Source organism: Plectropomus leopardus, chromosome 12 (genome assembly GCF_008729295.1).
Source record: "Plectropomus leopardus isolate mb chromosome 12, YSFRI_Pleo_2.0, whole genome shotgun sequence".
NCBI lineage: Eukaryota > Metazoa > Chordata > Actinopteri > Perciformes > Serranidae > Plectropomus > Plectropomus leopardus.
This window is the reverse complement of record NC_056474.1, coordinates 517,083-533,299: the sequence shown is the minus strand read 5'-3', so window position 1 is coordinate 533,299 and position 16,217 is coordinate 517,083. Positions and strand designations below refer to the sequence as shown.

Sequence of the window (16,217 nt, the reverse complement as noted above, 5' to 3'; positions counted from 1 at the left end):
ATCGCGATTGATGTCGTTATCATTTTATCGCCCAGCCCTAGTACTGAGTAACTCAGTTTAGTTCAGCGTCAGAGAGTTAAAAACTTCAGTCCGAAGGATTTTTGAGATTTATTATCAGAAAGTGAATCTAATCTAACAGTTGTTTTAATTTTTGTTTCATGAATCATAAAAATCAGCAGGTTGTGTTTTGCTTGATGAGATGTTTGTGTCCTCAGAGCAAGCTGCTCCTCACCTGACATGTTGCCCCGTCCCTTCATATGCTGCCCCGCCCATTCACATGCTGCCCCGCCCCTCTTTCCCAGCAGTGCTGCAGAATCACTGATCATTTTTTAAATGTAGATTTTGGTCATGAAGCGTGTGCTCTGAGTGTTTCTGGTGTTTAAAGTAGTGTGTCTGTGGTTTGTCTGTGGTTTGTCAGTGTGTGTTTTAGAGGCAGAGATCTGTGTGGAGACTTCAGCTGAAAATACACAAACAAACTCGTCTCAATGTGTCAACAGACACACTCTGTGTGTTCGTCTGTCATCTATAAATATCACACAAATGTAAAAGAAATATTAAAAAAGCTTGGAAACTCACCAAACTAATTTGCACATATCAAACAGATCTGCAGAAACACAAATATGAAAACCAAAGACTCAGTGTGTGTGTGAGATGCAAATCTGCAAAAGTCAAACTGAGATTTACAAATAAAAATTGATTCATCGGATCTGTTTGAAAGCTGAACATGTCGGGAAGATATTAACAATTAATAATAATTAGAGGTCGACTGACATCGTTTTCTAAGAGCCTTTAATGATTATTAATAGTTAATGAAACCGATAACTGATATTTGGAGCTGATCTGCATTTACAATAAAAATAAAAATATATCTGTCCAAAGTTTGGAATTTGGAATAAAACTCCCAACACTAAACTCTGTTTAAAAGCTTTCAGCGAATTTTTCATCGAAACTGAAACTTTCGACATCAAATACAGAAAGTTCACTGCAACTTTGTTTTTTATGAAGTCAACTTAAAATTTAACTAAAAAATGTATAAATTAAAACTTTCTCAGTTCCTCCCATGCCGACACGTTCTTTGCACTTTTTCACAGATTAATCTGATCAAGTAAATTTATTTACAGAGCCCATTATCACATCAGCGATCATTGTGTGTGTGTGTGTGTGTGTGTGTGTGTGTGTGTGTGTGTGTGTGTTTGTATATATTTACAGAAACGTGTGTTAAATCTCTTTTTTAATTTTTATTTACACACAGACCGACCATCTGTCCACACAGTCCAAACCTCCTGGACACTGAGGGACAAGTCTCAGCTAGGTTCAGTCTGACACACTGGACCCTAAACAAATGACCAATCACAGATCACCACAGCAAACAAGAAGTTGTCTCCAAGAGGTCAAAGGTCACAACAACATCACACATCAACGTATAACATCTGATTCAGTTTAACCCACACCTGTCTGTCACTGTCTGTCACTGTCTGTCTCTGTCTGACCCTGTCTGTCACTGTCTGTCTCTGTCTGACCCTGTCTGTCACTGTCTGTCTCTGTCTGTCTCCATCTGTCCCTGTCTGTCTCCATCTGTCCCTGTCTGTCTCTATCTGTCTGTCTTCCTGTCTCTCTGTGTCTCTCTCTCTCTCTCTCTGTCTGTCTGTCTCTGTGTCTCCGTCTTACTGTCTCTCCGTCTGTCTCTCTCTGTCTTGCTGTCTTTCTGTCTCTGTCTCTGTCCCTGTCTCTTTATCTCCACGTGTCTCTGTGTCTGTCTGTCTTTCTATCTCTGTCCCTGTCTCTCAGTCTACACGTGTCACTCTGTCTGTCTGTCTATCTGTCTCTCTGTCTCCATCTGTCTCTCTGCCTGTCTCTCTGTCACTCTGTCTCTGTCTCCACGTGTCTCCAGCCTTCTCATGTAAACATAAATGGTCTTGAACAAACTTTGTCCTCATGATGGTTTAAAGCAGATTTAGTGAAGACATGATGTCGCTATGGACAAACAGCTGATCTGAGTCCTGCTGCTAATGTCCTCGTGTTTGTGTGTGTGTGTGTGTGTGTGTGTGTGTGTGTGAGAAACAGGAAGAGAGTTGGAGCCTACCTCAGCGTCCTTGCAGCTCTGAAAGAGAGAGATTATAATGCAAAGACTGAAACCAGCAGAGAGAGAGAGGACAGAGAGAGAGACAGAGGGGACGGGGGGACGAGGGGGACACGAGGGGAGGGAGGGGGAGAGAAGGAAGTGAGAAGAAAGGAGAGATGAAAAGAGAAGGAGAGGAAACAGAGAGGAGAGCAGACGGAGAGAGAAGAAAAGGTCTCTACAGAAACCTGATCAGCTGAAGGTCACCACGGCAACCAGCCTGTCAGTCAAGGTAAGTCCTGAACTGCGTCTCTTTCAGATATTTGGTTGGTTGTCTGTTCTCTATAAGAGACTCGTGGGTCCGGAGGTTTTGAAAGTTGAATTTTCCGGCGTTGCTCGCAGTAAAAGAGCGCGGCTCTATCTGCACTGTGCAAACAAAACGAGGTACTCCTGCTCTCACATCTTCAGGTTATCTGCCTCCGAGCTCACGCAGTAACTCTCAGGTGTGTTTGTGCAGTTACAGAAGCGGAGCCGTCACGTTGATGTCTATGAACCTGAGTAAGAAGCCGGTCAGGATCTCCGTTCCTGCCTCGGTGTCCTCCAGCACAGTGGACGCTTTTGTCCTGCAGTCGGAGCAGCCGGGGAGGAGGGCCTCTACTCCAGGTGCCGCTCAATACGTCCATTTATCGCTGTCCGCTCCAGTCATGTGAAAAGTCACGTTTTATCTCTCACTTTTAATGTGAAAGGATGTCGGACTCAGTCACAGGCGAGGGCGGGAATAAAAACATGCAGTTCTTCATATCCTTGTTTCTCTACGTGTATGGAGGACTGAAACTGACAAAATCAAATCAGATAAACAAATAAGCTGGGGAATTTATACGCAAAGTGGAAAATAATACATAAATAAATAAGCAAGTAAATATAACAATGAATAAATTTAAATAAATAAAATGGTAAATTAAATAAAAGTAGTTTTGGGGATTTACATTTATTGATTTACACATCAATTTTTTATTTTTTTGATTTTGTCAGTTTCAGTCCTACATACATGTGATGATGTTGAATGTTTGTGATAAACCAAAAGTTTAAGTTTTGACAAAAGTCTCCTGCTTCTGACTAAATACACTCTTTAGTGTACAGGCTTCCCGCAGATCCTTAAAACGTCTTAAAAAGCATTAAATTCGTCATAAATAAGGCCTTAATTGATATTAAAATGCCTTAAATCAATCTATTAAAATACAGAGAAAAATGCTAAGACAGTGAAAAAAGTATGTTATGAATCCCTTTTTTCTGATATATATATTATCAGAAAAAATGTATATATATGTTGGTATGTATGTATATATATATTTAATGTCACAAGCTCAGGATAAAGGAACCATGAAAACGACAGCCGTGTACATTTACCACAACCAGTCAAAGGAAACATAAACAAGCTTCTTTTTAAAAAAGACAAACAAAATAAATACTTTGTTGATAACATAATATGTTGATGGTTTTTCACATGTTCAGCATTTGAACGACCATCAAACTTTAAATTTGACCGAACAAAGTCATGTTTTGGAGTAAATTAGATGTAATATAGAATAATTCAAAACTTTGATTCTTTGATACTCGGCTGCAGCTAACGATTATTTGCATTGTGTATTAATTTGTCAGTTATTTTCTCGATAAATCTAACTGTTGTTTGGTCTATAAAGTGTCAGAAAATTGTAAAAATCAGAGCCCAGAATGACATCTTCTTCAGATGTGTTTGGTCCACATCCTTAAAATATTCAGTTTAGTGTTTTTAGAGGAGGAAAGAATCTGGAAAATATTCACATTTAAAGAGTAAATAAATCCCCAAACCCTCTTTTTTTTCAGTATAAATGAGCATTTAGTTGTTGTGTCGTTAATTGATTCAAGTCCTTTTTGACATTTGAGTGCAAAGTATTAAAATTCGTTTCTCGTGCAGGTCGGTGAAGCTGAACGGAGTCGTGCTGAAGATGGTGGATGATAAAACTCTCCCCGAGCTGAGAGGAGCTCGTCTTCCTCCGTCTGAACGGCTGCAGCTTCCCGCCTTCTCTTTGGCCTTCTTCGTCCTCACGGACGCTCGAGCGGCAGCCTGTCTCTGACCTCAGGTGGGACGCACACGCTCGCACCTGTCCTCATACCTGCCAGGTGAGACACGGACTAAAACTGGACTAAAAGGAGCTAAAACTCAAGTGACAAAACACTGTAAACACATGTTGTGCTATTCTGTTTCTCTAAAATCACACGACAGGTGCTGGATTTTCTTATTTATAGAGAACTGCGAATGCTGTGCTAATAAAGTTTTTCTAAATGCTGTTAAAACAAAAGTGTTTTCTGTCAAAATCCTAAAATCATCCACCCACGGAGGCTTCAAAACATTTATTAAATAACTGTAAAAAAAACTCTCTGAAGCTCATATTATAAACCCAGAAAGCCTGATGAGGTTAATGTCACAATAATCAATAATCATTCAATTCCAGAGCAGCTTTTCTGACAGTTTTCCTTTTTATTTGAGACACATCAGCCGTTGATGTTCATTTCTCGGTGTTTTTACGAGTCCTCCTGCTCCTCCCCGTGTGTGATGATGTAACACAGAGATTTGTAGTCCAGGTTTCCTGCAGCGTCGATGTTTGACGACTGGAACATCTGCTTCACCTGCAGCCACGATCACGATAAAACAGTCAGTCATGTCACTGCGGCTCGGGCGCGGCCGTCACCTGAGTTTCCGAGTTGGAAAGTCGTTCTTCCCACTTTGTGTGTTCATGAGCTTTGAGGTCGTAAAGTCTGAACATTTTTTTATTTCATTTTATTTACTTAGTTATTTATTTTTTGCTATTTTGAATGACATACTGTACTCCTGTATAAGAAAGTTACCTGAAAAATATTTTTAAAAAACAAAACGTTTTTTTTAAAGAAAATAAAAAAGGAAATGACCTGGAACACATGCTTAAAAAATAGAATAATTTTGTCACATTAGTTAAAATATGCAATTATGATTATTATATAAATATAGTTTTCCTTGGTTGTTTTCAAATAATTTTATAAATCTACTAATTTTTTTTGAAATTTGTGATTTTTTTTTAAAAAAAATTATTTTTTTCTAATTTGGACAACATGCTGTACTATGACTTTTTAGTGCTATTTTAGTAAAAAAGTTACAAGAAAATTACCAGATTTTTTTAAGACAAAAAAGATTTTAAAATTTAAAAAAAGAAAATGACCTGTAAAACATGCTTAAAAAATTATCATTTAAAGTTTAAATATGAAATGATGATAATTATGTAAAGAAAGGTTTTCCTTCGTTGTTTTAAAATAATTTTCTGAATCCACTAATTTCTTGAAATTTGTGAGAATGAGAAAAAGACAGAACGCCTCAATAGATTTAAAAAAAAAAACAACTGGTTGAATAAAATTGGAAACGTGCAGATTGTTTCACTTGTTTTGAGACATTTTGATTTTTTGGACTCACTAAAAAGAGCGTAAACAAACGAAACGTCACTCAGCAGCATGAACTGACTGTGACTGTTTACCTCCTCAGCGGTGAACCTGTCCGCCTGAGTCATCAGTAGTTTCTGTAATCTGCCGAAAAACAACAAAAATTTCATTTATCTTAAAACAACGAAAGTTGCGTTTGTGAATTTGTAAAGTCAGAACTCACTCGTCTCTGTGGACGAAGCCTCTGTCGGCAGGATCGAACAGTTTGAAAGCGTTTAAGATGGTTTCTTCAGGGTCCGTACCTGCATGCAAAATGTAGAAAAAAATAAAAAATATTATTATTAATAATAATAATAATAATGACAAAGATAATAATAATAATCTGCTTAGCATGTCGTATATAGAAAATAATTATTTTTTGTGTTTTTATTTTTAATCTAAAAACACAGTGGCATTATGACAAAAAACCTGGAATTTAAAATTCTGAAAATGAATGAATATTTGATTTGATATAATATATGATGAGACCTGATTCTGGTTAAAAAATAAACTCAATAAAAGTAGAAAATAATATTAAAGTATAATATTTTTTAAAGCTTGATCTTGAAAAGCGTATTCTGTGTGCAGGGCGATACGGTTTGTATGTGAACATGGAGTCTGTTTGTAGTCCACCTCGCTGAGTCCTACACTTCCCACAATGCAGCTGGTGTTAACGAGCTGCATTAACTCACCGTGCAGCTTTTCTCCAAACAGGTTGAGGAACATGGTGAAGTTAATGGGACCAGTGGCCTCTTTCAGCATGTCCTCCAGCTCAACGTCCTTCACGTTGAGTTTTACCTGAAACACACACACACGCACACACACACACACACACACACACACACACATGTGATGTCTGAGTGACGTAAACATTTATTATCAGACGATATAAGCGCGAGTTATCAGACCTACTGACCCAGAGACGCGTACGTGTCCTTGAGGTCCTCTTTATCGATGAATCCGTCGCGGTTCTGGTCGATGAGCGTGAACGCCTGAATGAAAAACGTGAACACGTGACTCTAAAACCATGGAAATATTTAATACGAATAAACAGTTTTTTTTATGTGGCGAGCGTTTTGGCGTCACCTCTTTGAACTCTTGGATCTGAGTTTGTTCGAACATGGAGAAAACGTTGGACGAGGCTCTCTGAGCTCGTTTGGCGCCTCCTTCCTTCTTCTTCGTTTTCCTGCTCGCCTAAAAAATGTAGACAGACAGAAAAAATATTTTTACTGTGAACTCAAAGAAAGAGACGAGTTATTTTCTGTAAGTGCAGTTTTGTTTTTCCGATTTTTTCCTGTAAATTAAAACTTGTCTATATAAGTGAAAAGCCCCTGAACGCTTGGTTTAAAACATTAAATATTATTTTAACATTAAATATTTAGGACCAAATATATATATGGAAATATATAATAATTATGAGATTTATAAATATTGTTTACCGTACATTTTCCCCTACTTATTTTTAAATAATGTATTTTTAACTTTTTTTTTTTTTTTTTTTTTTAATGTAATATCTCCCAACTAATTGTCAGGTCGTTTTCTTGTCACCTTTTACACATTTTTAAAGTTTGCAGGACATTTCTTACTAAGTTGCACATTGCCTTTTTTATCCTGTTTATTCAAAAGAAATCAAACAAATTGTTTTAAGTTAAACAGTTTTAAAGCTTGTGAAAATTGTCGGTCCAGGTGTGAAAGGGTTAAAATTGCGGCTCTTTTGAACTATAACTCTGATACAGAAATAAAACAGTGATAAAATGAGAGCTGGAGTGAGTACGTACCATGTGAGCTGCTGCAGGGAGGCCGTCAGTCCGAGGATGATGATGAGGATGATGATGATGATTTGGGAGCCGCTGGTTTAAATACAGCAGCTGTCTGATGAGGGGGGGGCCTGTGGGGACGAGCTGGGGCCCCCGCGGCCCCGTGCAGTTCCCCTTACATGGGCAGGATGTTTGTAAAATTGTGGTTCTCCGGAGGCTCGACAACAACTGCTGCTGATCTGAAACCTTTTACAGACTTTCTATTTCTAGAGATTCACATCAGCAGCAACGACTGACTCTGCCCTCTGACTGTCCCGCCTTTTATTCTTTTATTACTAAAGTCACTTTAAATCTTACTTATAATCTTAATAAATTTATAATATGAGAAGTGGGATATTTTATTTTGTCTGTCAGCAACACTACAAGTGCAACTAAATACTTAGATACTTGAGTATTGAGGAAATAATGTCTTTTTTTATATCTTTAAAATGTATTTTTATTATTGTTGTTGTTGTTGTTGTTGTTGTTGTTGTTGTTGTTGTTGTTGTTGTTGTTGTTGTTATTGTTTTTATTTCTGTATTAGTTTATTTATGTAATGTATTTTTTATATATGTATTTTTACCAACATGTCAATCATTGCCAGTCATGCATACTATAAGTACCTTTTAAGGCTTTGTTTGTCTTTTTTTTGTTTTTTGTGCACCTTTCATTTATAAAATGCAGCTCAAAATGCTTTACATGTGAAAGTGCTAAAACTAAACAATATAAAGAAATATATATTTATAAAACAAAATCAAATCATTGTACACCACAGGGATACCATAACTGTGGAAATAAGCTGCAGACAGGCCAGAGGTGGAAAACAAATTAAAGAATGTAACTAAAAAAAAAAACATTTAACAGCAAACGGTTGAGATATGACCGTCTGATTAATCTGTCAGTTTAAACATTAGTCAGCATTTTTTTTCTTGTATTTGAAGCAGTTTGATCAGCGTCCCACGCGGCGGCGCCACAGTCCTCCTCTTCGGCTCCTCGCGCTCATGTGACAGAAATATTACATATTTATATTAATTTCTATGCGACAGAAACTCTGTCTCACACTGAGGCTGTCCCCTCTGTCTCACACTGAGGCTGTCCCCTCTGTCTCACACTGAGGCTATCCCCTCTGTCTCACACTAAAGCTGTCCTCTCTGTCTCACACTGAGGCTGTCCCCTCTGTCTCACACTGAAGCTGTCCCCTCTGTCTCACACTGTCCTCTGTCATAACACTAATGTTGAAAAGGTGAACGACCTGCGGCTGTTTGTTCAGTGTCTTCCTGTCTGTGGACGAACTGAACTGCAGTGAACTCCGCTGATCTGAGGTCAGTGGTTCACCGGCGGTCACACACACATCCGCTGTGACCGAGTCAGAATCAACCTGTGTGTGAACGCTCAGAAACATGCAGACGCATTCTGAGGGTCAGATTCATGAAGCCGTGTGAACGCCTGATTCTGTTTATGAATCACAGTCTTTGAGCTGCGTTCACACACAGTTCACCATGAGATTTAGAGACACCTGAAACACGCGTGTGCATACTGACACGTGTCCTCCACCATCATCGCAGCTGTCAGAGAAACACAGGAAAGACAGAGCAGCTTCACCAATATCACACACGGCTGAACGACAAAGTCATCTCACTTCACTGTTGATTAATAATGTCTGTCATATCAGTGATTGGTTCAGAGCGTTCAGCTTCAGACCGACTTCACTAAACAGGATCAAATTAAACACTCACTAACTCAGAGATGACTGCACATTAAGAAAATGCTGAAATTTAGCACTCAAATAATTTGAGATGAACTTATGAACATGTGTTTGACATTTTACAGAAAACTGTGTGAGCTGCAAGAAACAAATGAAAACAATCAGTGAAGTCTTCAAACAACCTTTAAAAATTTGTTCTTCGGCTCTCAACTTCTGTTTAATCTGACCTGCAGCTCTCAGCTGAAGATACGTGTGAACGGTGCTCTGCAGAGTGTGTGAGCTGTTCACATTACTCCTTCATAAACACTTTATTTTAGAAAAAGGCGTTTGTTTGCTGTCAGGAGACCCGTGTGCTGACGGGTCGGAGACTCCGTGTGCTGAATCTGATAAACAGATCGACTCTATGGTAAACTTCTGTCCATTCTCTGTCTCTCTGTGGATGACATGTCCATCAATGAGCTTTGTCCCTTTTAAATAAACATTGAATAAATGAGGACTGTTGACATATTTTAAGGTCCTCGAGGCCTGACTGCTGCCACTCTGTGGACCCGAATGCTGGCAGCTGGTCTTTGTCTGGCCTGCAGCTGGTGTGAACGCTGCAGTGACGCTTCTCACTGAATCGAGGACAAGAGACAGCATTACGTCCCTGCACTCTCCTTCTGTCAAATATTGGACTGACTTTAAGGGTTTTTGGATTTTGGGCTGGCAGCCCTAAACATCGCTGAATTCTTCATCTTAACTTTGGAACCGCCTTCAGTCGAATCTTCCCGTCCGCTGAAGACAAATATGAAGACGGACACATTTTTTATGGCCTCACTGTTTTTGATATTTTACTATTTTATAATCTTTTATGTATAAAGTGGAGATTTACAGTTTTTTTTCTGTTTTAGATTTGTGCACATGTAACGTAGTTTTTTTCATTTTGACTGACATTTATTGTTGTTATTGTGATTAAAATTTTAACTATTTGTGTGCCATTCCCTGTAACTTGTATAACACTTCGTCGACTCATTTGTTGTCACAGACTGCTCTGCCTCTCTCCTGCTGCTTTTTTCCACTTACTCCGCCCCCACCTCTCTCTCCACCTGGCCCCTCCCCTCATCAGCCTCATCACCTCCGCCTGCTGCTCCCAGCTGCTCCTCATCTCCAATCAAGCCAGTATTTAAGCAGCCTCACTCCACTCACTCTTTGCCAGATTGTTTTCGCTTCCATGCCTGACCTTCCAGCGCTCACTCGGACTGTTTTCCTGGTTTCGACTCGGCTTGCTTCTGACCACTTCTCCTCGTCTCTGCCCCGGTAAACCTAACAGCCTTCTGTCTCCGACCACGAGTTTTGCCTGAGCACTTCCTGGTTCTCGTCTGCCTGTGGCTGTGTGGTGTTTTACTGCTTTGGCTCCGTGTGAGTGCCTCTGGTGCTTATTGCTCTGATGGTACAACAATTCCCCGCCTGTCCTAGTTGATCCCGCTGCCTGCTCTTACTGGATTCGTCTGCTCCGCTGCCTGCCTGATGCCAGCTCTGTTTCCTCCTTGACCACGAGCCCTACCTGCCCCGCTCCGCAGTCCCCGCTTTTCCCACAAGCTCCCTGCTGTAAGTGTTTCTGTAACTTACCTGATACATTCACCTGCCAGTCCGCTTCATTCACCATTTCCCCATTTGAACTCTGAACTATCACCTGTGAACGTGAGCTCACTCCAGACTCTCTACACACTCTGCTCCACCCCAGAACTGATAACTGTCCCTACTTACCTGCAACCTGAATATACTCACCTTTGCTCCATTCAACCTGCCAAAAGATGAAAGGTCATCATCAACTACTCACCTGCTCTGTTGCGCTGCAATTGGGTCCTACCACACCCTGTTACATTTATTTATTTATGAGCTTTATAAATAAACTTGGTTTGATTTGATTAAAGTCTGCAATGCAGCTTAGCATCAACTTCTCAGCACTCAGCATTCACACTGCAGTTCAGAGACGGCTTTCTTTGGTTTGCAAACAGTTTCAGTATTTCCATGACTGGCTTGGAGTGAGTTCATTATTTATGTGTGACATTCTGGTCTCTGAACTGACAATGAGACGACAGAACCCACCAATCACGGAAGTCTGTCCCAGCATGCAATGGGAGACAGCTAGACCACACCTGGACAGCCACCAACCAGTCAGAGGTGGAACACTCGCACACAAATCTCAAGTTTTCTGAAGTTGAGTTTTGAACATTAGATGAGTTTTTATTGGGGCCGTTCTCAGGAAGTGGTTTTGTCAGCGATGTGCTCCAGTGCCCCCACAGCGCTTTGTGTATGCCTCAGCAGCCGTCTTTGTGTTTCTTAAATTGTCTCGTCAACTCAGCACTCAGTTTGTAGGTCAGCGAACAAACAGAGCGTCGCCATGCCAACTGCCACTAGTCGCTCTGCTTCTCCTCGACCTGCGAAGGTGTAAGTTCAGCGACATCAGGCTCGGTCCAGCAGTCAGGTAGCAAAGCGGAGCTCAGACCTGATCCTGACCCGAGACCATAAAAATCTGCTGAACAGGAGCTGAGGGAACTTTCAGTTGTCCTGATCTGCCATTTTCTCAAATTTACAGTTTATTTGAGTGCTTCCTCCTCTGAAGAGTACAAACTTCAGCAGTAACTTCAGAAATCTGTCTGTGCTCTAAAGGCGTTGCTATGAAATAAAGAAATGACAATGATGATAAAATGTTGACAAACATCATTTTTAATGAAGCTTAAAAAACAGGAAAATAAGCAAATAAATTATATAAAATTGACCAAAACACATTTCTTACTCTTTTTACAACATAGCAGCGACTGGTTCATAAATATTTACCAGTTAAATAGTTACACAAATACTACTCACAGCTCGTTAACTGACTTGTCACCTCGTTAATTTAATGTCAGCTTGTTAACATGTCACCTAGTTAATTTAGTTAAGGCTTGTTTACTGACACGTCATCTAGTTAATTAACTCGCAGCTCATTTATACATTTATACTAGTGAACCAATTTTCATTTCCTGCGTTAACGGTCTTTGGCTTTTGTTTTTTTGTCTAAATCTTTGCCAGATATCAAATATCAACATTCAACTGATGAAGATGATGGTGATGACGATGGTGATGGTGATGGTGATGACGATGATGGTGATGACGATGGTGCTGATGATGGTGCTGATGATGGTGATGGTGATGACGATGATGGTGCTGATGATGGTGATGGTGATGGTGATGATGATGTTTGGCTCCAGCAGCTGGTTGAACACATTTATTTCTCAAGTATCTCAACATCAGACATTTCCACACAGGTTAAAACAACAAACAAACATTTAGTGAAGTTTGACTTTGTTGCATAGTTTTCTCGGGTCATTCCAAAGTGGAAAAGAGTCTCTCCCACTGAGAAACACAACGTTTCATCACTAAACATAAATACTTGATCTTCGGAAGTAAATTTTCCTTGCAGGAAGTGTTTCTAAAGAAAGTTTACAAGCAGCTGCACTCGCCCTTCATCATGTGAACGAGCAGCCGCACTTGTTCTCCATCATGTTAATGAGCAGCCGCACTCGTCCTCCATCATGTTTACGAGCAGCCGCACTCGTCCTCGATCATGTTTACGAGTGGCCGCACTCGTCTACGATCATGTTAATGAGCAGCTGCACTCGTCCACGATTTGTTTACGAGCAGCCGCACTCGTCCACGATCATGTTCTGGATGTCTTTCTTAATGATCTTCTGCTCTTCGTTGTAGTACAGCATCGACATGGCACGCAGCCTGGTCGGCACGCAGCACGACTTGATGTTTTGGAACGGGCTGTAGCCCCTCATACGATAATGATTGATGACCGTTGAATGGAAGGACAGGGATGACCCACTGAAGCTCGCCATGTGGTTTGGACAGTCCCCTTCGCAGTAGTTGGCATGGTAACCGGATGGAGCAATAATCCAGTCGTTCCAGCCGATATCTTTGAAGTTCACGTAAAACTGTCTTTTGCAGCAGACGCGTATTTTCCCATCACACTCCAAACCTCGTTTGACTCGACGCTGAGTCGCCTCCTCTCCAGCTCGCAGCGCCACCATGAGGAAGGGGCGGTGAGACTGATCTCGCCCAGCTCGCTCAACGATGTCAGGCACCAGGATGGGCGAAGCTCCGGCACCAGCGCACAACTGGCAGGAGACCCGTAGACTGAGCGAGCTGCCGCCGCCATCCAGCAGAGTCTGAATGCTGCGTGAGACGCCGAGGGTGTGCCAACCGCTGCGACCGGTGTCCACCACTTTCTCCGAAACACACTCCTCCTTCTCGCGATCATCCTCATGATGAAGCTGTAGCAGCTGCAGCGTTACTTTGCCTTTAGCTCGGCTTCCCTTCGACACCTTCAGGAAGATCCAGACGTTCGCCTGTTCCACCACCGACGAGCTGCCGCCTTCCTTCGAAATGTCGAAGGTCACCGTGTTCAGCGAATCTCCTGCCACAGAGAGCAAAGTTAGCACATTAGCAGGAACTAGCCACATCCGCCAGTCTGCAGCGCTGACGAAACACAAGCATTAACCGTGAAGCCAAAAGATGCTCTCTTCAAAAAAGCAACAATATGCAACATTTTGCCTTCAGGGAACTTTAAAAACATGAAGTTTTTCATCTGAACTCTGCAGAGTTAGAGTTGGGCTGGGATGATCTGACACATTTCACTGACATCAATAATAAAAGACGAGAGTCTGAAGAAAAGCAGTTTTTATTTGGACATTCTGGTTTTTGTCCGTTGTGGACAATCGTCAACATAAAGAAAGACCCCCCCTCTTTTTCCCTCTTCCTGTCTTTGAATGAATGAACAAATAAAATGTCGTTCACAATAAAAGCATGAATGGAGCCGCTAAATATACTCAATCTGAACCGAGACACTAAAAAAAGAAAAGACCTGGTTTCAGGGAATGTTGTTAACAAGGCCCCACACACACACACACACACACACACACACACACACACACACACACACACACACTCTAACAACCACACCCAAAATTTCTCTGAATGAAGAGATTATTTACGGGGTGAGACCACTTGGTATGCCCCCCCCCGTTACTGTCCTCTAATTTCGGCGAGCGTTTGAGGGACATTTTTAATTAAAGATTGCTCTCAAAGCAAAGACTATTTATAGCACAAAGCAGTTCTGTACATTTATGTAAGAAAGCAGCTGACGGGACGCTGTGATTGGTCGGGAGCAAAACTTTGAAACAGTTTGTGAGAACAGACAATTGAAACGTGTTTAAAGCTTTCTCAGGAAACAAATGAACTTTAAATGATCTCAGAAACAGCCAAATTTGATTTTTTTCACCATTGTTCCTCATTTCTGGACTCTCAACTAAACTGCTTTTATTCTCTGGGATGAAGCACGACTTCATTCAGCTGATAAATATTCTGTGTTTCTATGAAGAGAGTCAAACTTTAATAACTTTATCATCTGATTTCTGGTTCATATTTGATTTCAGCCTACTGTGATTCAGCTTCAGATTCAAACTGAAAATCAGACTGAAGAGAATCAATAAAAAGCAGCGAGTGACGAAACCTTCAACAAACTCTGAACTCGAGCAGGTTTTTGTGAATGATCTGATAAGAGAGAGACAGAGACAGAGGGACAGACAGAGAGACAGAGGGACAGACAGACAGGTGGACAGACAGACAGACAGACAGAGAGAGAGACAGAGGGACAGACAGACAGTTGGACAGACAGAGGGACAGATGTCTCTGATGGTGGTTTCTGATTTTTTTCAGAAGACTCTTAACGACTCGTGAAATTGTCAGATCCTTTTTTTATTTTTTGTATCTTTTTAAACATTTTTAGCAAGTCTTTTTGTGTCGAAATATTCTTCCTGATCGACCAATCAGATTATTGGATGCTTTGGGGTTTGGGAGGTGTAATCCACAGTTACCCATAATCCTCCTCTCTGATTGAACCCATGTTTCTGATTGGCTGTCAGACTCACCTGGCTCTGCGAAGGTGATGATCTCAGATGGTGGTTCTGGTGGTGCTGGGGCCCCAGGGCCCCCACCCTCTTCCTGGATCTCCACGCTGCCGTCTTCGGCCACACGGGCCACGTGCAGCTTTTTGATGGCGTTGAGCAGCGCGGCGCGAGGAACCGGCTGCGTCAGGTTGGGCCGAGCGCTCAGGTGCAACATGTTAAGAATGTGACGCTTCACCGCCTCCACCATGTCGCCCTGTCCTGCCGACGAGGACGAGTTCCTCCTGAGCGGTGGGACAGAGCAGGATGGACAGTCCAAGGACGTCGCCCCCATCTGGGGCTGAGACGCTACGCCAACATGCGGAGTCGGAGGAACCGTTGGAGAGCCGTCTACGAGAAAACCTATGGCCACGATTAAGAACGCAGAAAACAGAGAGGACATGATGGACTGGAATTTTTGAGTCAGTCTGAAGCCAGCAGGTTTTGATGAGGACTCAGATTTCCTTCAGATCCTCACAGACTCAGTAGAGTCCAGCAACAAGTCTCAACAACGATCCTCTCAGACTACCAGCAAAGTTTGAATTAGACCTGGTCCTGGTCCTGGTCCTAGTGGTCCGGTGGTCTGAGCTGAATGAACACTGAGTGCAGGGTCACTCTACTCTCCCTCTCTGCTCTGTTACTGTAATTATACCTCTCTGTCTGTTTAATCCCTCCCTCCATCCACAGAGGTATTCCCTGTGATTCACACACACACACACACACACACACGCTGACACACACACACACACACACACACACGCTGACACACGCTGTGAGTAAAGTCTCTCAGAATATCTCAGGACTGTTTGTGGTGTTTCCTCCTGAAAGAACGTCACGACAGAAGAGGAGGGAGGAAGGAGGGAAGAGGAGGAAGAGAGAGTGTCCCTGAATCATTCAAAACCACACACACACACACACACACACACACACACACACACACACACACACACACACACACACACACACACACACACACACACACACACACACACACACACTGATGACTAAGCACAGCATCATCATCACCTCACGTGGAGGAAAAACTCAGTTGGTGTGAAATAAATTTTTAGAAGAGTTTGTTGTTATTATCAGCAGATGGAGCGTGCTCAGAACAGCCTGTTCACTCACACACACACACACACACACACACACACACACACACACACACACACACACACACACACACACACACACACTGT

At 41.7% G+C, this 16,217-nt stretch overlaps 1 protein-coding gene, 1 long non-coding RNA gene and 1 pseudogene across 2 annotated transcripts; 1 reads left to right on the top strand and 2 right to left on the bottom strand.

The window, feature by feature from the left end:
• Positions 1-4,621: 4,621 nt before the first annotated feature.
• LOC121951577 lies at positions 4,622-6,682 on the bottom strand (annotated as a pseudogene).
• Positions 6,683-10,263: 3,581 nt separating this feature from the next.
• LOC121951578 lies at positions 10,264-10,888 on the top strand. The gene is made up of 3 exons (XR_006106398.1): positions 10,264-10,342; positions 10,502-10,633; positions 10,770-10,888. It is a non-coding gene; the product is annotated as an uncharacterized LOC121951578 (long non-coding RNA).
• A 1,343-nt stretch (positions 10,889-12,231) lies between these two features.
• Positions 12,232-15,564, bottom strand: inhbab (inhibin subunit beta Ab). Its single transcript, XM_042497958.1, has 2 exons — positions 15,004-15,564; positions 12,232-13,490 (listed from the first exon to the last, which is right to left on the bottom strand). The coding sequence occupies exons 1-2, from the start codon at positions 15,419-15,421 to the stop codon at positions 12,703-12,705; spliced, it is 1,206 nt and encodes a 401-aa protein (XP_042353892.1). The 5' UTR covers positions 15,422-15,564; the 3' UTR covers positions 12,232-12,702.
• Positions 15,565-16,217: the final 653 nt, after the last annotated feature.

Coding starts and splice junctions, on each gene's coding strand:
- inhbab (XM_042497958.1), bottom strand. CDS start 15,421: ATGTCCTCTCTGTTTTCTGCGTTCTTAATCGTGGCCATAGGTTTTCTC. Junction 13,491..15,003: donor CATCACCTTCGCAGAGCCAG/GTGAGTCTGACA, acceptor TCTCTGTGGCAG/GAGATTCGCTGAACACGGTG.